At 38.0% G+C, this 22,250-nt stretch overlaps 1 protein-coding gene across 1 annotated transcript in view; it reads right to left on the bottom strand.

Moving 5' to 3' along the window:
* Nucleotides 1-16,899: 16,899 nt before the first annotated feature.
* Nucleotides 16,900-22,250, bottom strand: part of gcgrb (glucagon receptor b) — a 69,179-nt gene continuing 63,828 nt past the window's right edge. The window contains exons 11-14 of the mRNA XM_038271766.1: nt 22,116-22,204; nt 20,870-21,014; nt 17,921-17,962; nt 16,900-17,616 (exon numbers count right to left, since the gene is read on the bottom strand). Coding sequence (XP_038127694.1) covers nt 17,197-17,616; nt 17,921-17,962; nt 20,870-21,014; nt 22,116-22,204 — 696 coding nt within the window. The 3' untranslated portion in view covers nt 16,900-17,196. The remainder of the gene's footprint in view (nt 17,617-17,920; nt 17,963-20,869; nt 21,015-22,115; nt 22,205-22,250) is intronic.

The following is a 22,250-nucleotide window of genomic DNA, read 5'->3' as shown; positions in this document are numbered from 1 at the left end:
TTTTCTTGGATTTTAACCACAGTCAATGCAGCCATGGTTTAAACAGGACCTGAGTCCAGGAAGCCAGTCTCCTGAAAAGAGAGTGTGGGCAAGCAAGGTTTCACTACTGGAAGATAACACAAGTGCTGACAGTGGACTCTTCTTATGTTTACCTCCTGTACTATGGTTTAAGAAGAATTAATGTAATTTTTAAATCCCATTTTAAGTTTCAGAAGCCTCTGTTGACTTAAAATATCTTAGGGGCATTTCATAAACCTAGCTTCGCTCTAAGTCAGGCTTAGTCGGCCGGGTCAGGCTTATTTTGTTGTAATTCCGATTCCTAGTTAAATTAGCCTGGTTGAGACCAGAGGCCTGACTTGGAAATGATCCACACTGTCATGATCTTGGCACTGATGGATGGCTTAATTGCTCACTCCGTTCACCTGTCTAACTCTGCCCGGTTGCTCATAACCACTCATCTGATCCACCTATATCTATTAAAGTACTTAATGTAGCAATCAGGGCTACATTACCTTGCTCTCATTCTCGGGGACCAGTGTAGAGAGAGTTTTTAGCTTACAATGGTGTTTCTGATTTTCTGATTCTGACCTGATCTGCCTCTCATCCCCTGAGTGTGACTGTTCCTGTGTGCATGTTCTGCCTGAACTGTCTGCGGACTCCTGGAACAGTGAACCAGCCTGTTCCGGTTCTGATCTGTATTCCTGACCGGGCTTCGGACTACTGGACCTCTGAGCCTTCCTGTTCTGTTCCGTTTTCTTGACCTGGCTCAGACTCCTGCATGTTCTCCAGGGCTGCAAAATCTGGGACACTCTGGGCAGCGCCCACCACATCTTGTTGGCAGCCCGCTTGCTAGATCCTACCCCATTCTCTGATGATGGAGTGAACTATTTAACCAGGTTAGTGACTCACATGGATAATCATTCACCATCAGATTACAGTGGTTTCTCTCTAAGTTTCCAGTTATAGAAACCCTAGCCTCTATTGCCGTGGATCCACAGCCCGCTCGTTTTTAAATAAACGCATTTAAGTATTCCACTGTCTGACTGTCTGTCACACCTGAATTCACCAGATTTCAGCTGAATTATACATTAACAATGAAATGAACACATACAATCAGTTATTAGATGTAGAATCCAGCAAGTTACACACACCAATATTTAGAGTAAATATCACATAAAACCAACTTCTGATTAGGTGGGCTCAGAACCACTGCTCTTCGCTTTTTGTTGCTCCTTCCAGACGGGAGTTCAGTTGGCAGCCACAGATGGTGGACTTTTCTGAGAGATTCTCTGAAATCTTCGGCACCCATTAGTAGGAACGGCACAGCCAAATTATAACACAAAAGGAGGAAATTAACAGGGCAGAATAGTGGTAAAAATCTGGTTTGAAATCTGGGTTAGGCCACACAGGATGCCCAACCGGGAGCTGTTTGGTCAACAGTCAACAGCAAAGGTCAAATAAATCTCAGCAGAAAGTCTAAACCTCCTCTAACAATCTACCGAAGGGAGTAGAGGGAAAAAGGCACTGATGTTCAAGGCTCCATGAGGTGTCAGCTCCATCAGTGGGAGATAAGTAAGCCGGGGTTAAGCAAGCCGGAGTTATGCAAGTGAGAGTTCTCACTGCCTACAGCCAAAGCCGTTCAAAGAGAGAGAGAGAGACTGGGAGGCGCGTCAGACTTTTCTCCTGGTGAAGCACATTGGGTTGAAGTGGTGGTGACATGACAGCCACTGTTATGAGATTTGTAGTTCTAAAGAGTTTGCCATGTTTTAGAACAGCTTTAATTATTGGACAATTATCAGTTTCTTGACAATGTATGCTTCCCAATTTTGAATATAGATTTAGTATATCTGATTTTGAAGGGCTGTATAGAGATCCCCACTACAGCGAGGGATTGGCTAAACCTTTCTAGAGGTCAAAAAGACAATTCTGGCAATACACAATCTTTAAAACAGACAGAGACCAATGAAGACAAAGCCTTTTGAATCAAAAACTTCTAGGGAAACTTTTTCAGATCAGTGGATCCTGTGGTATTTTACTAAGCAGTAGGTGTCTTAAAATGCTGTTTTGGTTCACCTCTTTTCCTTTTTATTGAACTTTTTTCTACAAAATTCATTGCATTAAAATTGATACTTTGTAGCCTTTAGATTATCTAATAAATGTTTGAATGATTATGTATCTCTTATATTTACCTGCATGTATCATCGAATAAAGTATATTTTCATCACCATTTTTGCCTTTGTAGTCTTTAATTTTGCCTGTAAGTCACCGAGATAAATGATAGTTTTGTAAAGAATTGCATTTTGCAAAGTTGAAACGCATTTATTGGAATTACCATAAGAATATGTGATCGACAAATTAGATAACTGTTCTCATGAATGTGAACCTATAGACACATACATTTCTTTCACTTTTTTATGGTAGTTTACTGTAAATTAGCTATTTGCTAAATAGCATTTTTAAGTGGCAGTAATCAACTTTTATATTTGTCACAAGAAAAGATTCCCATTAGACAAAGGAAGACTAATGTTAAATATAGTTCAGTGAAAATTTATGCCACATAAATAATTCTTCCAAAATCTGCTTTTTAAAAAAAGGAAAAGAAAAAAGAATGACCTGATAAGTGGATTTTCTCTTTATTGCTGTGTTACATCCATCAGCCTCCTGAGGTCTTCTGAATTGTGGACTTGTTTGTCAGGTTTCCTCATACTGGGGTTCGCTCTCCCTGCTTTGTTGGGGTAGTTTTTTGTTTGGACTAGTTAGGTGACTAGAATCCAGACACCAAAATGTCACAATTCACACATTTTGTTTGTGTTTTCAGTTAATTATCATCACCTGTTTTTAGTTACTCCTTTTCTTATGCACATGCCTTTCAGTGGCCCTGGCACTCGTTTTATATCATCAGTCCTTGTTGATCTTCTGTGTTCCTCTTATTCCTGGTTTTTCATCATTACATTATCTTTCTGATGTCTGCCACTTTAGTCCCTCCCCTCCACAGTCCTTAACACCTTTCCAAAAAACTTCTCTCAGAGCTACTTCGCTGTCCTCTTTTCAGAGATTCAGGAATTCATCTGATATGTTCAAACAGAATCCATGTTGTAAATGTATTTTTTTTCTTTTCTAACTCTAGTTCATTGTGTCCATCCATTTGGATCGCTGATCTAAACCCTCCTTATTGACAATGGAAGATATTTTTCGCAGTTCACACTATTTATTCAGCTCCATTTCTCTGAAGCAAAGGTTTCCTTTAGAGCCATTATAAATAATAAATTATAAATAACTTACTCTGCCTGATCCTCTGCAGCTCTTTTGATGTTTTATCATTCTTGGCTCCCATCTGCCTCCCACAGTTTTAAATCGTTTCATCGAGATCTTTGGAGGTGCTTGAATCTACAGTAAGGCAGCTAGACCTTCTTTCTTGCTTTTAGAAACTGTTTTCTTTTGGTTGGCATTTCATTTCCCACCAAAAGGTCATTTATAGGTTATTTATAGGGGTATATATAATAGTTTTCAGGGAGATTTAATAGTATAGCTTTTGCAGGGTTTTTTTTTAATTCAGCCAAGCTTATCAAGAAGTGTTGTAGTTTTCTATTTATGCAATGATAGTGATGGCAACCAAAGCAATGTTCAAAAAGAAACAGCAAAGTTTTAATCATGTTATTCTGGGAATCTATTAATAAACACTATAGTTTATTATTATTTAATAATATAGTTATTTAATTACATTTTAGTCAGCTCATTAAGAGCAATGCTTTAATAACAAACCTGTAGAACACAGCAAAACTACATTAAGAAAATTCTACAAGAAAAGTGTTGATGAATGATGAAATTTGATGAACATCTGAGGTTAACGTAATGGTTTTTTTTACACTGAAACAGAACCAATACATTATCTTTCAACTGCATCTTTGATCTGGTCATTACTGTCTTTTTTTCTTGTTAGGAGGTGGACATGTCTGTGTGCTCTGGATCATTGGAGAACAGAATAAAGAATAGAATAGCTTTGGTAATTATACCGAGAGGTACTACAAAATTAAGGGAGCCACCATACACTGCAGGAAAAAATAGTCATTAAAAATAGAGAATAATAATGTTATACCAACCCCTACTGGAAAGTTTCTACACTGTCCCATGTTATACAGTATATATATTTATCAATTCCACTGTAGCTTGCTGGAGTCCTTAAAGCCTTGGAAATTATTTTGTATCCAGGCTACTGTAAAAGATATCAGTGAATGATCTCAGCCTTCAACAATACTTTCTTTTCACTCAGTGCTTTAATTTAGCAACACATTGCACATAGTTCTTTCATGTTATGCTATAAAAACGCTTACATTTTTGGATTAGCTGTGTGAACAAGGAAATACTAGAAGTAGAGTTGAGTCTAATAATCTACAATTGACATCTCACATCATGAAGGTCCTAAAGAGACTCTTGTTGGTCCATCTGAGAAAGAATACAAGCAGCTATATCCCTGCGGTTTGCTTTTAAATTTGGAATTTGAGATGAAGATGCCATCACATGCCTGCTTCAACATACCTACTGTCATTTAGACATGGCAAAGAGCTCTGTGGGGATTGTGTTCTTTGATTCTTCCATTCCAACCTATGCATGAAGCTGTTGATGCTGAAGTGGAACGCTCTTTCAATGACAGACTGCTGCACCCTAAAAGCACCAGGGAGCGTTATCACAGATCAAAAACACTTTACAGGACAGTCATTTATTTGTTTATTGTTTTAGCTCCTCAGTATTATGTTATTTCTATACTCTCTTCTAAGGTTCACATTTGTGTGACCATTTTTTCTATAATCTTTTTGCTACTATAACACCAGAATTTCGCCATTGTTGGACAATAAAGGGATTTTCTATTCTATTCTTTTCTATTCTATTATATTCATTCTATTCACTCCATTTTACACATTTAGCCTGACCTACTTTGTCAGAAACTCAAGAGGACTCAGGTGGAGGCATCAACAATTGCCTGGATCAAAGACTACCTGACAAACAGACCACAGTCTGTTTGAAGGGCCAACTGTCTAACTGGGTGATCCGCAGCGCACAAGTGCCACAGAGTACGGCACTCAGACCATTTCTTTTTACTCTGTATACGTCTGACTTCTATTACCTGCAGATCATCTGCAGAAATTCTCAGATGAATCTGAAATCATTGGGTGCTTCAAAGATGGATGAGAAACAGAAAACATGGAGCTGGTGAACTACTTTGTGGCAACAACTATTTGATCCTGATTTTAGATTCTCAAAGATATAGTAACAGGTGTAATCATATCAACATAATGGGAGAAGAACTGGAGGTGGCTGAGCAGTATAAATAGCTTGGTGCTCACCGCGATAACAAACTCAGCAGAGCTCCTCCACTATCATCTTCTGTGGTAAAGAAGATGATAGTGGAAGCTCAAAAAGTAAAAAAAAAAGAAGGCATAACTCATCTAGAACCTCTCAAAATAATTTAACAAGGTAGAGTCTTTGTAAAATGAAAAACATTTTGGACGATAGTAAGCATCAGAACACTCACTGCTGAACAGGAACATCGTGTCCTCATGCAGTTGAAGACTTATCCAGATCCAGTGCATAACAGTCTGCTGTAGCTGATCCTGCATACAGCTGTCAAAAACTATAAATGGTTGGAAAAAAGCCAATGTGTTACTACATTTAACTTCCGTTTGGACTTCAAGTATCTTTGAATTGACCCGAAGTGAAACTATATCATTTGACCCATTCTGCAAAAAAATATTTTAACAGAGGTTCAAGATCTTCATTTTCAAATATCTATTGAAATAATAGAAGAAAAAAGAAAAGGAAATGCAAAGACAAGGAAAGGGTTTAATGCTGAGTCAATACACGCTTGGTATTTGTTTTGCTTAACAATGCGGAACCAAATAAATAGATATATGGTTATATATGCAATAAATTAATATCATTGAAATGCTTTAAGCAAAACAATGCACTAATTTAAACAAACAATACTGATTGGTTATAAACACATTTTCCAGCCTTTATAGATGTAAAATCTAATGACTTTCTTTTCCAGCTATAAAGATGACATTTAGTCTTTGAATATAAGATCAGATCAAAAGCAATTATAAATCAGAAATAATTGCTTCATGAAAAAGAATATTTAAAATGGGTATATTGAAGTGAGTGCTGTACATTTTTAAGAAGCATATTCTTGAAGATTTATTTCTATTTTAGTATTTTTTTACGCCCACAGTTCTAAGTTGCAGCTGGTTTTCTTATTTTGAAAGTGTAAATTTCATACTGAAAAAGTGTACCTCCCATTTTGCCCACAGACTGCTGGAGATTGGCACCATGACCCTGACGAATAAGCAGCTGAAGATGGATCGATGTATAGATAAGCAAAAGCAGCACTTTTATGTTGCCACTAGGTTTAACTTGACAAAACATTGTAATCTAATGGGACACATAGATTTTTAATGTTCAAACTGTGCAGGAATTAAAACCATGGCAACAAGAAATCCAATCTGCTATTTTCTTTTTACTCTCATCGATACCAACAAGATAGCCATCCTATTTGAATAATCTTTACTGGCAAAAGAATGGAAGTGTCTTTGTTGATAAATCTATAGTGGCTCTAATGTTTAAATCTAAGCTGCATCAGAATAAAGAGAAAAGTCTAAAGTTTGCATGCTGATTAAGACTTTAAATTGTTATTTTCTTAAAGTGAAAGGAAACCATCACAATTTGAAGAATTGTGTAATCTTTCCCTGTAGCTACAGTACTCAGAGGAAATGGTTGTAATCCCATTCTGGCAGATTTGATTAATGTAACTGACCTGATTGTATTGTGTTCACTAGGCGTGTGATGGTATTTATGTAATATTGGCACCAAACCCATAATCACTCTCTGCCCTTACACAGATGTGAACAGTGTTTTTTCCTCTTCCATCATTTCTTCAGCTCTGTATGCCTCAGCCAGCGTTTTAGGACTTAAGTGGTTTCCACAATAGAACTGTCACATCTGATCGATCTCAGTGTGACTGGGCCCTACACACTGTCTTTGTCCTACTCTAAAATTAGATGTTCTAACTTACACTGCTTATTTATGCAACTTCCTATTTAGCATTAACAAAGAGGATGTAAAGTATTCCACTGAGAAGCAAAGGCAGAACCCGGAGCTTCAAATTCAAGCATAGAAAATCAGGATTGTAATTTCAAGCTATGCATTTCAGATTCCAGCTGCTAAAGGTCAGGATTATTTGGGGGAAACTAGATTTAGCCTTTTTCTTTACTCACCCAGAGTCCCTGCTTGATAATTCATTAGATAATCACAATGACCTTTGCTTCTGAAGACAGCACTGGCTGATGGCTGGTCCATCTTAGTTTAATAAAAGCTTATTGGAGAACTATGAAAATTAGGATTTGATTTTCTGAATATTTGACCATCATGGATTAAACTTGAATTCACCTTAATAAAACCAACAAGAGAAATAGCTTGTCTTCCTTTCTATGTAAATCTTAAGCCCTGGTTTAACAAAAATGCATAAAACATTTTTACTTTCGGATCTTTTCAATTGTGACAAAACCTACATAGTATAGTGTAAACAAATTGACAAATTGACGTGAATAAAAAAAACTAAAGGGGTGCAACATCAAGCCATAATTACCATACCCAGCCAACTTAGATTGTTCCTGGACAATGGTACCAAAATATTCCCTTCTTTATAGGAAGCCCAATACACTCTCAGGGAACTCTGGATCTCTGTGTAGATGGATTATCGAGACGAGTTGGAAAGAGAGTTACTATGGACAGATGGCAGATCCAGGAGAAACAGAGATGGCTGATCAGAGGCTGTACACCGTGGACATCAAGGCCATCTTAAACTCTGTGGATCAACATGAGGGCTGAGTGGGGAGCATGCCCCAGGTTCCACCCCAGTTTATTTTTCAATGTAACCAAAGGTGCAGTGTTTAAGTACTAAAGATCTAAGGACATGCAGGTACAATCATTTCAAAAGTATTGAGCTGTACGTAGGTAAATGTTTTTTGTTCAACTGGGCATTTAATGCAGCAAATATTCTTAGAATGTGTGCACTGCTGCCTACACACTTTGTATACCTCACCCAGGGAGACTGTTCTCCCTGTCCATTTCACATCAGGAGTGTGCTGCCTTCTTTTGCCAAGAGAACACACAGCACATGGTATATTTTGAAGTTCTATGAAGATACAGGTTGGTTTTGTAGTTGTTTTTGTTCTTTGTTTCTTTGCTTTGTTACCTGTGTTTGTAAAGAAATCCTTAGACTTAGAAAACTTTTATTGTCATTTTGTATACACAGAGACAACATTTTTCATTTTGTATACAAATCGAGACTAAATTATGTACAGCTTTCATGACATTTCCATTTTTTAACTGGAGAGAATTTGTACTTTAACCAGCTTTTCGAAGCACTTTGTCATGATAGGAGTCAGTGCAACAGGCTGGTAGTCATTGAGTGAGGTGACCCAATCCATAGATTTTTGAAGAAGTCGTTTCTACGTAACCATGGCAACCATGAAAATTATTAGGCCGTGTCCGAATGCCAGCCCTAACCACTATATAGGGGACTATATAGTGATTACGCCATTTTAGATGTGTGTACGGATGTCTAATGGATGGAAAAGTATTGGACTCAAAATTTCCCACAATGCACCATTAAAAGTAGTGAACATTCATGGTCACTAGATGAGCAGATATATCCCAGAATGCTTTGCGAGGAGAGCTCTCCTCCACTGTGACTTGTTGTCACAGTGGCCTGCTTTTGCCTACGGCCGTCGCTACCCGACAGCGGTGACTAATAACAAAGATGGCGCAGGTACCGTGTGGGGAGGCAGAGTTATATGACCAACGGGACAGGGAAGTAGTGATCAATCTGTCCGAACGTCAGTTAACTGAGTTCACAATAAAGTCCACTATATAGTCCCCGCTCTATACAGTGATTGAGAGTTTAGGGGTTTGGGCGGACATTCGGACACAGCCTTAGAGTTGTTTGAGGGAGAGATTCAGAAATAATTTAATCAGATTCAAGAGAAGAAAAATGCGATGAAAGACTGTCAAATCTAAATAATTGTTTACAGTCATGTATGACAAGAGAGCCTCCTGGGATAAAAGAGAGATAGGAATTAGAAATACATATTGTGACTTGATAATCAAGAGTGGGCACAAATGTGTAGGGATGAAGAGGGATCTGAGATGCGACAGTGACCAAAGAAAAACTAATGGGGAATAGATCTTGGCATATCGAACTCAAATTGTGTTTTATGGGACCACCTCAGACAAGATTTAGACTTAAAGTTGTCAGGCTCAGGCTCAACAACAACAATAGGACCCAGTATTCAAGGCACATAGACAGTTAGATTTCTCAAAACAAAACGTTTACTAAGAGCAGAACTGAACAACGTTGGCATCTAAGGCAAGAACCTCTGCAGGAGGAGAACACAGGTTAGTTACCATGTCTGGCGGAGGATAATAATGAACATGTGAATCACTAGGTCTTATAGTTCTGTAAAAGAAATACCGAAGGAAGTGGGGAAACAGTTCCAGGTTCAGTTCACAGACAGGAAGAAATCCAGCAGGAGTCCGAAGACAGGTCAGGCAAAAAGATCAAAATGGGGACTAGCGGGCTGAAAGGTCCAGAGGCAGAGCAGGTCAGGATCAGAAAAAACTCAGGAATGCTAGAGAACTATCATCAAAGGCTTGAATAATCTGGCATGATGACTGGTCTAAAGGCTGGTTAAATAGAGACTGAAGCAGGTGGATCAGATGAGCGGTAATGACAACTGGGCGGAGATAGGCAGGTGAGTGAAATGACTAATCAGGCCAGTCATCATCGCAAAGATCATGACAAAAAATGTCTTTAGTTTTTCTGCTAGATGGATAACTGAGTTTTTAATTAGCAGTTAACAGCTGTCTGTAAGTTTCTGCTTTAGTAACATTTGATCTGACTACACAATTAGGCACAAGCTTATTCCTTTAAATGTGGACATTTGTTACACTTTAAATTATAATCTCTTATATTTTTAAAAGCTTTTTTTAAACAGTAAAAGTTTGTTTTATTTTTCTTAATGTCCTAATATCCAGAAACTGTGAAGATTATCAGCATTTCAAAAGACATTGTAGATTTTAGAAAGCTTTTGACAAAAAAGTAAGAACAGAATGATTTGTGTTTTTTTGTTTTGTTTTTATTTTACACTGCTTGTTGGCAGTAAATCTTTTACTATTGGGTAGCCTATTTATTTCCCTTTAAGCCTATAAATTATGTTCACTAGTCGAGCTACAGAGCTGAGTATGTGAACAGTACTTAAAAAAACAAACATGCCAACACCATATAAAAATCTATTCATTGTACGTACTTGAAGAGGCAGGCTACAGGGGCACGGAGAGAGGCATTGATCTTCTGTCCGACTCCGGCGGCCATTGGGTTGACAAAGCGACCATGTATGCATATACTCACATCTAAGGGCATTGCAGAATAACCAACATGGTTTATGGCTGTGAGAAGAACCTAGAGCTCTCACAAAATCCCCTGAGCAAATACCAAGCACATCTTAATGGAGACAGTGTAATTAATGGTTGAGAGTAAGTAATTCTGTCCATAATGTTGATTTGTAATGCAGTTTAATGTAGTTCTGCACTAAAAACACTCGATAAGCTTAGTAGGTCAGGGGTTTCCTCAGGGCTGAACCACAGGGCACTAGGAGCTGCTATATTACTCTCTTCTGACTTCCTCCTGCCATGCTGTGAGCTGCTTTTAGTTGTTTGTGCTTACTTCTTCATGTTAATGTACATTTGGAAGGGGAAGGGGAGACATTTTCCAAGAGATTACTGGGTCATTAAAAACAAAAACATACATATGCATGCCCTTTATGGATATGTGGGGATAAATAATGATAAAATATTAGCTAACAATTTACCTTCTGCACGAAAACAAGTGTACAAGAGTAAATTCATTGTATAGTAATATCTCCAGATAACATCTTCCATAATCAGACAACTTTAATAAACATGATGTGTAAGTTACCCAAAAGAAAATATTGGTCATTTATGTTTTATTCAAAATAGGTTAAGTTATAATGGACTTGTATCTGTACTTGTTCTGTTAGATTGCAGTGCTGCATTTGATACAGTTGATCATAATAATCTTTTAGAAAGACTTGAATATTTTTTAGGATTAAAGGAACAGCACTAGACTGGTTTAAATCATATCTATTTGATCGGTTTCAGTTTGTTCACGTTAATGACAAATCTTACTCATGCTCAAAGGTTACCTGTGGAGTACCACAGGGATCAGTGTTAGGACCAATTCTCTTTACTATATGTATGCTCCCAACTGGTAGAATTATTAGACAGCATGGGATTAATTTCCACTGTTATGCTGATGATACTCAGCTATATCTGTCTATAAATCCAGATTAGGCTAACTCATTAGTACATAGATCACAGGCATGTCATAAAAATCTGGACGACTCTTAACTTTCTGTATCTGAATGCAGACAAAACAGAAGTTATAGTCTTTGGACCAGAGTCTTTGAAAAAGACGATGATTAGTGGGGTTTTGCGTAACAGACATAATTTATCAGTAGTTTATTTGGTAACAGAACAAATTACCCAACAGGACTGCTTAATCTGTAGAAATACCTAAGCTTAATGTTGACTAACCCTGAAAGCCCTTAGCCTCGTGAGACCATCCTGATCTTGCGAGCTTTCAAGATTTCGCTCGCTAATCAGTCTGGAGACTCTCCGTTGAAGAAAATTTGGAGCCGTTCACCAAACGAACGTCCAATCAGCGTTGGCTTTGAGGCAGGTTGAGGTGTGACGCAACGAGAAGCGCGACAGTTCAGTCTAAAGAACATGGCGGCTTCAGCCGATGACACTAGTGTTAGCGTGGCTATCGAGCAAGTTTTATCGGAATTACAGAGTATTTCTTCACTGAAAGAAGAGCAAAACACTGCTCTGGAGGCTTTTCTCAGAGGAAAAGATGTTTTTGCTCTTGTCCTGACTGGTTTCGGCAAGAGTAGCCTGGCATGTGGTTGTGTTGTCGTCGTTGCTCGTTTGTACGTCATATGCTTCGTTGATCTGATTGGTTTATTTGGCCCGTCTATTACCAACATAGGCCAATCAGCTAACCAGTATTTTCGCCCCTTCCCAAAATTACTGCAACGGAAGGTTTCCAGATGGATATGCGGAGCAAATCCATCTGGCGGAGTCAGGTTAGAAAGCCCTTAGTCCATACCTCTACTTTCCATGTTAAGCAAAAGCTGTAAATTATTATGTTTAGCATACCTGGTTATAGTAACTAGCGAAACCAAAATCAAAGTTGGATTTGAATAAGTATGTTTCAGCCATAATCAGGTTTTTTTTTTTTTTTTTTTTTATTCCACTATTGTTAAATAAATTTAGATTTGCATAAGAATCCTGCCTGACCCATAAATTGTTGGGATCCTCAGGCTTGCCCACCAGAGGGTGCCGAGGATCCTCTTCTGCTCTTTGTTGTTTTCTTTCAGGACTGGAGTTACTGTTGGGATCTGGAGATTATCTTCTGTCTCCAGCAGAGTGCGCTGTGGGTCTCCTAGGGCTGGAGTCTTCCAGCACACCTGTTATGCATCTACTCATCAGGATATCTCCCCTTTATAAGCTCCTGCCAGACCTTGCTTCCACGCCGCAGTGTTGATCTTAGTTTGGTTAGCAACCTGAGCCTCTATTACTGGAAGAATCTTAGTTGTCTCTAGTGTTAGATCAGATTCTAATCTCTCCTTTGTCTGTGCCTCACAGGAAACCTGTCGCTAGTCTGAAGCTCTGGGTGAGCTGCCTCACTGGAAACCTGTCTCTGGCCTGAAGCTCTGGGAGAGCTGCCTCACTGGTAACCTGTCTCTGGACTGAAGCTCTGGGAGAGCAGCCTCACTGGTAACCTGTCTCTGGCCTGAAGCTCTGGGAGAGCTGCCTCACTGGAAACCTGTCTCTGGCCTGAAGCTCTGGGAGAGCTGCCTCACTGGTAACCTGTCTCTGGCCTGAAGCTCTGGGAGAGCAGCCTCACTGGAAACCTGTCTCTGGACTGAAGCTCTGGGAGAGCTGCCTCACTGGTAACCTGTCTCTGGCCTGAAGCTCTGGGAGAGCTGCCTCACTGGAAACCTGTCTCTGGCCTGAAGCTCTGGGAGAGCAGCCTCACTGGAAACCTGTCTCTGGCCTGAAGCTCTGGGAGAGCTGCCTCACTGGAAACCTGTCTCTGGCCTGAAGCTCTGGGAGAGCCGCCTCACTGGTAACCTGTCTCTGGTCTGAAGCTCTGGGAGAGCTGCCTCACTGGTAACCTGTCTCTGGACTGAAGCTCTGGGAGAGCAGCCTCACTGGAAACCTGTCTCTGGACTGAAGCTCTGGGAGAGCTGCCTCACTGGTAACCTGTCTCTGGTCTGAAGCTCTGGGAGAGCTGCCTCACTGGAAACCTGTCTCTAGCCTAAAGCTCTGGGGGAGCTTAACCTGCTAATCAGCTCCGGTGAGCCAACCTGAAGATTCCTATGTGGAATTAACCTGAAGACTCCTATGTGGAGTTAACCTGAAGATTTCCTATGTGGATATCCCCTGCTGTTCTCAGTGAAGAGCTGGAAGCTCAGATCAAGGTCAGCAATGCTAAGTCTGAAGCTAGATGCTTTAGCTCCTCATGAACTCTGCTAACCAACTGTCTCTGGTCCCAGTCAAGACTTCTGTGAACCAGCCCAAACCAGTTCCAGATCAGTCCATATTCGTGTGTTTTTGTGAAACCTTAATAAACTCTGTTGAACTTTTATCCAGCCTCCGTGTGTGTTCTGCATTTTGGGCTAGCTCAGATACCCATCATGACATAAATTACGTTTTTATCTGAGAAAATACAGTCGCCAAAAAATTGTGCTAATGTCCTGCCAACATTACAACAGTAAATAAAGCCTAAATAATCTGACCAAAAATAAAATTCTTCTACTTGCTGAAATTTGCCTTTGTAATCGTCGCAGATTACAAATATTATTATTTTTTTCAAACTAAGAAATAAACAGATTTTAACACATACCCCTAAGTGATGTGTTAGTCGAATGGCAAATGCTGCTGGATACATCGTCCTAAAGTTTGACAATCAGCCCGAAAATTCAAGGACATAGCATCTTTTTTTTTTTTTTTTTAAATAGATCAGTGTGCTAATTTTACTCAGCGGGAAAAATAATACGGGCCCGAAACACACCCAAAACATTTTTCACCTTGATTGCTTCAAAGGTTGACTCTTTTCTGTCAGTATGCTGAGAAAGGAATTGCATTTTAGAAAGACAATGAATGCAGAGCAATTATTTGCTGAAAGAATGCATCTCCACAGGATTCGCAGAAAAAAATGAGACACAAGTTGGTTTTTGTATAAAACTTTTTATCTAAGCTTCTCAATTTTGCACACATTACACGTTTTGACAATTTTGCCTTAGTTTCAAGGGGAAAATAAAGAAAAGTCCGGTCAGCAAGAATAACCACTGGGTCATTACAGTATTTATACCTATAATTAATACAATCGTGGTGATTTAACAAATTTAGCATTAATCAGTAAAAAAATAAAGACAATAGTTTTCATTGCGATCACCAAGTCCGGGAGCGTCCATTTTTGCCCAAATATAGTAACACCTCACTCCTGACATCTTCCGGCAGTGGCAGTATGCCTAGCGCCATTCTCCCCGCTTTACAAGCAAAATCAATGGGAACTACTAGACACATCTTCAACAATTGTTTAGGATTTCCAGAGGACTTCACCATTGAAATTCACCAGATCTATAGTTAAACTGACAATGCCCACATGCATGGCAGTTGGATGTTGTAATACATTGGGTAAAAGTGGAAAAGAAATTAGTTATTTCACCTTTCCAATCCACAGGTTCGTCAGTGGATTGCCAACTTGAAGAGCGAGGATTTGCCATTGAACTTCTGGCCAGAGAAAATGCATGTCATTAATCTGTTACTCTCTGCTGTGCATAGTGCACTGGTCGTCGCCATCGTGGATAATAGTGCGTTGTGACACACACCAGATACAGCACTGGGACTTGCTCAACAGCCAATACAGCACCGTGATGTCACAAACCGGTAGGTGGCAGTAGTTCTCTTTGACAAACATGGATGCCTCCAGTAAAGCACATTCAAATTAAATTAATCTTGATTAAAAACACTAATCATTTATTTAAATTCATGTAAAAATGTCATACTTAAAGTACTTTCAGAAGTTTGCATTCTGAATGTGACCGAACTTTTCCTTTAAAGGTATAGAAAAAATATCACCGTTTCAGTTTTTAGTCATATCCACTCAATATTCTAATTTGCCACTTTCACCCACCTGAAATTACCATCATATAGCTCAACGGTTTTCAATATTTATGATATACACGCCAAAAACAAACACTTGGTATGTAACACTAACTTTTTCTGTCTTTTTTAAAATCCTTACTAGCTCATTGCTTATAGTACAGCATTAGAGGAATAATTTTATGTTTAAGAACATCCTGTTTCTGTCATTTAATATGATCCCTCCTCATTGCACACAATAAAATAAGCAAATAGAAATGGGTTACTGTTCTTTACATCACAATGTACAGACCATTTACCATGTATCTGGATGCAAAACTTTCACAAGAAAATCTTTTCTTCAAATTTTTTTACTTAGTGGTGCATACTATGTAGATCGGTCTCAATTTTCACAAATACAAATATGTGATTAATACATGCACAGGACAAGATCCACATATGCACAGAACGATTCACACAAGCACAAAAAAATGTACACACACAAAAGGACAAGATTCACAGACGCACAGAAGATTCATGCAAGCACAAAAGATCCACACATGCACGGAACAAGATTCACGTATTTCTGGTCCATAAACAATAATACGTTTTTAAACCTTACTGCATTTGTGTGTAGATTTTTGAGACTCCCTTACAGTGAAGTTTAAAGACCACTGGAACTTTGTTATTTAATTAATAAATCTTTATGGACCAGAAATACTTTGGTGAATCTTTGGCTGTGTGGATCTTGTGTGCTTGTGTCAATCGTCCTGTGCGTCTGTGGATATTGTCCTTTTTGTGGGTGGACTTTTTTGTGCTTGTCTAAAATATTCTGTGCATGTGTGCATCTTGTCTTGAGCATGTATGAATCACATATGCGTATTTATGAAAATTGAGACCAATCTACCTCCATACTTACTGCCATATGAAAACAAAATCTGTGCAATTATAGCACTTGAGAGTTACATTCACTTTTAAAGATACACTAAATACATCATCTTTAAGGAGTGTTTTTTAGTGGTAAGAGTGAACTTTCATCTGAATATCACTGATTGGGCACAAAATCATGCATGCAATATATAGTACTACATATATGAATGTAGTACCACATGTACTGCATAAACAGCAAATCACAGATAAGCAGCGACATTATACTTTAGATTCACTAGTTTTTCTCAGTTTGTATCAAGTCAAAAATGTTTAAAAAATTAATAAAGGTTTTCATTAGTCCAAAAACATAAACAAGGTTTGAAAAGTTCACTTAATGCCAAACCTAACTGATGCAAAATGTATATTACATTTATATACTTTTTTTTTTTTTTTGGCATCGATTATTTCAAAGCTTTGTTACTTTTTTACAATCACAAAGTCTTTTGGAAAATGAAAGCACCCGTCTTCAGTGAGGCTCCCATATAGTGACAATATTTAACTCTTGACATAAATTGCAAAGCGTAAGTCCTCTTGTTCTCATAAATCCTGAGAACGAAATATACAGTTGTTCTTGCTGCAATATATATTCATAAAGCCACTGAGTACCATAGGGATGGGTGATCAGTGGCAACTTCACACAATAAATCCTTACAGTGACAGCAGCAGCAGCAGCAGCAGCAGCAGCAGCAGCAGCAGATTAAATGATGGACGGGGTGTCCTCCACAAGGTATGTATTTAGAGAAAATGCTGGCCAGTCACATTGAATTTTAATTGCTAAAAAATAATTCCTGCACTCCAACAAATATACATATTACATCAAGCATGGAAATATTATAATGGTCTCCTTTTTCTCATTTTAGCAGTAAACATAATTATCTATATGGGTGTTTTTGCATATGTCTCTCACTTAGACCATATTGGTTCTGATCTTTAGAATAGTGAGAGTTTTAGTGATAAGAAAAAAAATGTGGTATGCTGTCTTTAGACGCTAGTTTCATCTCCGTCCTCCCGACATACGCTGAACTGCACCCAATCCCCCAAACTGATGTCTTCAGTTGCGCTGCACCTCCTGGTGCCACCTCTTTGAGGTGTAAAGGGTAACTGTCGAGCTTTTCGACTCTTAGAAGATCTGCCTTTGCCCATCCCGTTGCTGTAGGAGACAACTAGTCTGCGGTTCTCCTCAGGCGCAGCTGAACAGGGTGGGTGGCGGCTTGCCTGGTTGAGCTGCGGTGAGTCAGTGCTTGGGTTGCTGACACTGTTATCCTGCAGGTCTGGTAGGTTTGCAGTAACTATACTGCCACTCTTCACGTGCGGTGTCTGGCTGTGGGTGTGGCGGTATTCCTCATAAATATCCTTTCCCTGTTTCCACCTTTTCCACTTTTTCACCATCTCTGACTGCACCTGAGCGACAAATGGAGCAGGAAAGCAAATAGCAGCACAGATTATTAAAAACTACATAAAGCATGTCATTAGATGTAGGCTATTTGCCAAGACTCCATTCAAAAGCTTAGATTTGTATATGGCTATTGTTGTTGAGCCTCCACTTTCAAGATCAACATGAAATATGTTTTAGATGTCCTAAACTAAGTACAAAATATAGCAGTGACTTTCGCAAAAAAGGTTACCTGTATGTAGGTATAAAGGATAGTATCAATGGCAAATACCAAAGTAAAGTTTCTCTAATAAGAACGAAAAAGCATCTTACCTCTTTGTTGACAAAGCAATATAGGATGGCAACCAGCAGGCCCTAAAAATGAAAGTTGGACATTTTCCTTTAACAAATACAGTTCTATATGAAATTAAACAAATAAAAAGAAATCGCTAAGATGCACATTGCAAATCCTTTCCCAATCTGCTACACTGAACAAAAACCTACTCATAAGATTCACTTCAAAAATATATTCGATTTGCACACAAATGATTTAAGTAAAATTGAATGCTGCAATATCAAGTAACATTCACTTGCCAGTATCAAGTGAATTTTACTTTCCATAAGACATAACAGTTGAGAAGATACATCCAAGTTGTAAGTTAAATTTAAAGTGTACTTGTTTTTTATAAGCACAAATAGCATTTTGCTGAAAATTTTAAGGCAACACATAGAGAAACAGGACAATCATTCACACACTCACACCTAAGGAGAACTTAGAGAAGCCAAATAACCTTACAGTCATGTTTTTGGACTGTAGAAGGAAGCCGGAATACCCGGAGAGAACCCATGCATGCACAGGGAGAACATGTAAACTACATGCAGATAGACCCATTGCCGAGAATCAAACCCGTAACCTTTTTGATGCAAGGCAGCAGTCCTACCCACTGCCCCATGAAGCAGCCCTCTAACCGGCTAACTTCCAAATATGCAACCAAAATTTACAACACTCTGAAACTGACAGTTTCAACATTCGTTACAGAAATATACAGTATGTTAAATCAAGAATATTTCACTTACACAAACATGCTCAAAACAAGTTCTGGGAGAGGGTCAGTATGGAAACAGCCACTTAAACTTTGAGCAGGGGTGTAAAGATGATGTATGTTTTTATTTAAATAAAAAAAAAGCATGTACAAATATATAATTAATAGTAAAAATTAATTATATTGTTCTGCATTAGGATTTGTACCGAAAAGAAGATAAGGTTGGTATGACTTGTAAACAACAAATAAACAAAAAGTATTTCATATGCACCATATCCAACACAGATCTGGTAATATAGTCACTACTTAAAGGAGAAGTTCGGTTTTTAACACTTTTAGCCCATTTTCTGTAGTGTCCAGGATGAAATCGAATGATCGACCCCAAAATTTTGACAATTGGTCCTGTCTCTGCTTTTTGGCTCATTTAGAATCACCCCTGGCTGCTTTAGAATGGCTTCCATAGAGCATGTCCGATAATGTCCTTAAAACAACCTTAAACGTTCTTTTTTTTAAATATGCTACTCACCGGGTCGTCAGCGCTGTTCAATGACGTTCCAAAAAAAGTTTCGTGAAGAAAAAACGTTCCTGTAGTGTTTTATTTAGCATTTTGTAAATCCCATTGAGTTCTGTAGGAATAGTCAATATTCCCCTGCCACCGGAAACGGAAATGGGGCCTGTTTACACAGTTGTAGTCTTTTCGCTTCACTCTGTGTACTCCGACGTCGAGGTGCTAACGTCTCTGTTAAACACTTTAAAAAACTCTGAAAATGGAATACGAAAGGTGGATTCTTGATTCTCGATGTCGGAGTACACAGAGTGAAGCGAAAAGACTACAACTGTGTAAACAGGCCCCATTTCCGTTTCCAGTGGCAGGGGAATATTGACTATTCCAACAGAACTCAATGGGATTTACAAAATGCTAAATAAAACACTACAGGAACGTTTTTTCTTTACAAAACTTTTTTTGGAACGTCATTGAACAGCGCTGACGACCCGGTGAGTAGCATATTTAAAAAAAAGAACGTTTAAGGTTGTTTTAAGGACATTATCGGACATGCTCTATGGAAGCCATTCTAAAGCAGCCAGGGGTGGATTCTAAATGAGCCAAAAAGCAGAGACAGGACCAATTGTCAAAATTTTGGTGTCGATCATTCGATTTCATCCTGGACACTACAGAAAATGGGCTAAAAGTGTTAAAAACCGAACTTCTCCTTTAAATATGCGATAAAAAAACCCTACACACTGAAACAGTGAAATTTCAACATTTAAACTAGTCATCCAGACTAGTAAACTTTTAAGATTTCAATTAATTAACATTAATGAAACAAAATCTAGATTCTGTGTGTAATCCTGTAACATCTGGACTCGGAACAGAATCAGTCCTGCTGTGAGCTACAGCACGCTAAAAATATGCAACATTTTTAGAGTAAAGTTTGTGTAAATGTACTCTTTTCTAAAAAAATAAATGCATTACAAATAGGTTTAATTTTACTTCAGAAACTCTAGTTTTTACTGAATCTTAAAATACAGAGTAGAAATTATGACAAATACCCTAATACAGTTTACTGCACAAAAAGGCACTTTTTTCAGTGTACTGTGACCACTGCAACCATCTGTCTTATTCCACACGATAACTCACTCCTAACTTCATTCAACCAAACCTTAATGAGGAGCCATTTTGTTTAGGTAAGTTAATCAAGAATTAATCAGCTATAGAACATCAGTTTAGGAACATTAGACCCCAACTATTACAGTCATAACTACAGACTGGCAAGGGGTGTTTGCCTGTGAAACAAAGTCACTTGAAAATTTTATATAACCCACTATGGATATTACATAGTTAATTGTTAAAATCCTCTTATACACTAAAAGACATAGTGACAATTGTAAACGTGAGTTTAAAATGTAAAGGCTTAGTGTGATAAAAAAAAGAAAACTGTAGCAAAGTAAAAGGCTTATTCCAACTTTAAATACTGTTTGTCATAAAACGTAAACAAAGTACGATCCTTTAAGATAAATCGTTTTTGTGGTCATTTTTATTAACTTAATGGGCAACTGCAATGCCTGTTTAGTGGATTACTGGTTGGTACAGATACAAAGCTGAAACCTGTTGTATTATTTTAGCCTAGCCTGCTTTAGAGAAAAAAATAACAAGGACGGATAATGTACATGGAAATGACAATGTTAAAATATTGCATTTGTTAAAAAAAAATGTTGTATGTGGGACCAATTTTCAGACCTGGAAGGAGTTAAACAGAAGGTCACAGAAGAGGCGAATAAGGCGAAGCATGGAGCCTTTTGGGACAGACTCATCAATGACGAAGGTGAAGAGGATAGCGTGAATGCCAAGCAGTGGGATGAGAGTCAGTGTGGATTTTGCCAGCCTGCCAAAGAAGAAGAAAAAGATGAAGACCTTTAAGTATGACACATACCAAAACAATCAGCCCTTGCTTAAACTTAACTGTCTAAATAGATTTTCTCAGCAGATTTTTTTTGTCTAAAATGAAAATTGTAGGCCAAGTTGCTTTTTAAAAAATAAATTAAACAAGCTTTACAAACAAGATATGAAACACGCAACTTTAACTGTAATGACCCAACAGTGGGGTTCCTTAAAAGTATCTTCTTTAAAAACAAAGTTTTGCAAAACCTTTTTACCTAATGCATTTTTTTTTTTTTTTTGGTTTCAACCTGGGGTCTGAGACCAGGATAAATTAATGTAACATAATTCAACCACTCTTTAATCAGGGGAGTTATGTTTGCTTTCATTAAAATCCCTAAAGAGATTAAGAATCTCTGTCTCTGTGGGGATTCAGCAAGCAGAGAGCTGCTCTTACTGTAATTCAATGAAATATTTCTACTAAGGTAGCCAAAGTAATAGTCAGCCATTTTGACAGGAATATTACTTTGGAAACAAAAATTCAAAACCTATGTTACAAATTAAAAATAAATATAAACTAAGAGGATAAGCTAAAAGAGGACTAAAAAGCTTCACTATGACAATTGAGTCGAGCATCCTGCTACCACAAAAATCCACCTTAAGTTCAGAGTCTGTCCAAAACAATCATGACTCTCTACCAGAGCTGCTTTTTGTCCGTAAGACCTGAGGTGGTAACACATTCTTAAAGCAACATTCTGTTACTTTTAATCAAGAACCTGGAAGTTACAGTACATCTCTAGGACTCCTGAAAAGAAGTGGTAACCCTGCACTGTAGCAAAAGTAAACAATCTCCATTTGTGTAGATAGAAAAGTCCACCTTTTGAGAAAGTTTGAACCACACAGCATCAGTAACTGCTGTATTTTGACTAGGAAAATCATTTAACACATCTCAAATTAACTTAACAATTGGGTCCAAAGTAATGCTTTGGGAATTACTGTGTCTACATACTGTCTTCTTCTTCCTTATTTGTTCAACAATTGTAAAATTTTCTTCCTTTGTACCATTATTGATTAATTTGTTTTTTTTACAAGAAGGTAATTATCTTACCTGAATTTGTAGTCAGTGTATCGCATTTGGTGTGCTCTAAGTTTAGACATCAGGATTTTAATTATTCGGATGAAGATAAAGAAGTTAATCTGAAAAATTATGAAAGGCAAAAAAATATTTAGAAAATAACATATT

The sequence above is a fragment of the Cyprinodon tularosa genome, unplaced genomic scaffold (genome assembly GCF_016077235.1).
Source record: "Cyprinodon tularosa strain WSP-4 unplaced genomic scaffold, ASM1607723v1 ctg81, whole genome shotgun sequence".
Lineage (NCBI taxonomy): Eukaryota > Metazoa > Chordata > Actinopteri > Cyprinodontiformes > Cyprinodontidae > Cyprinodon > Cyprinodon tularosa.
This window is presented reverse-complemented; position numbering and strand designations above follow the sequence as displayed.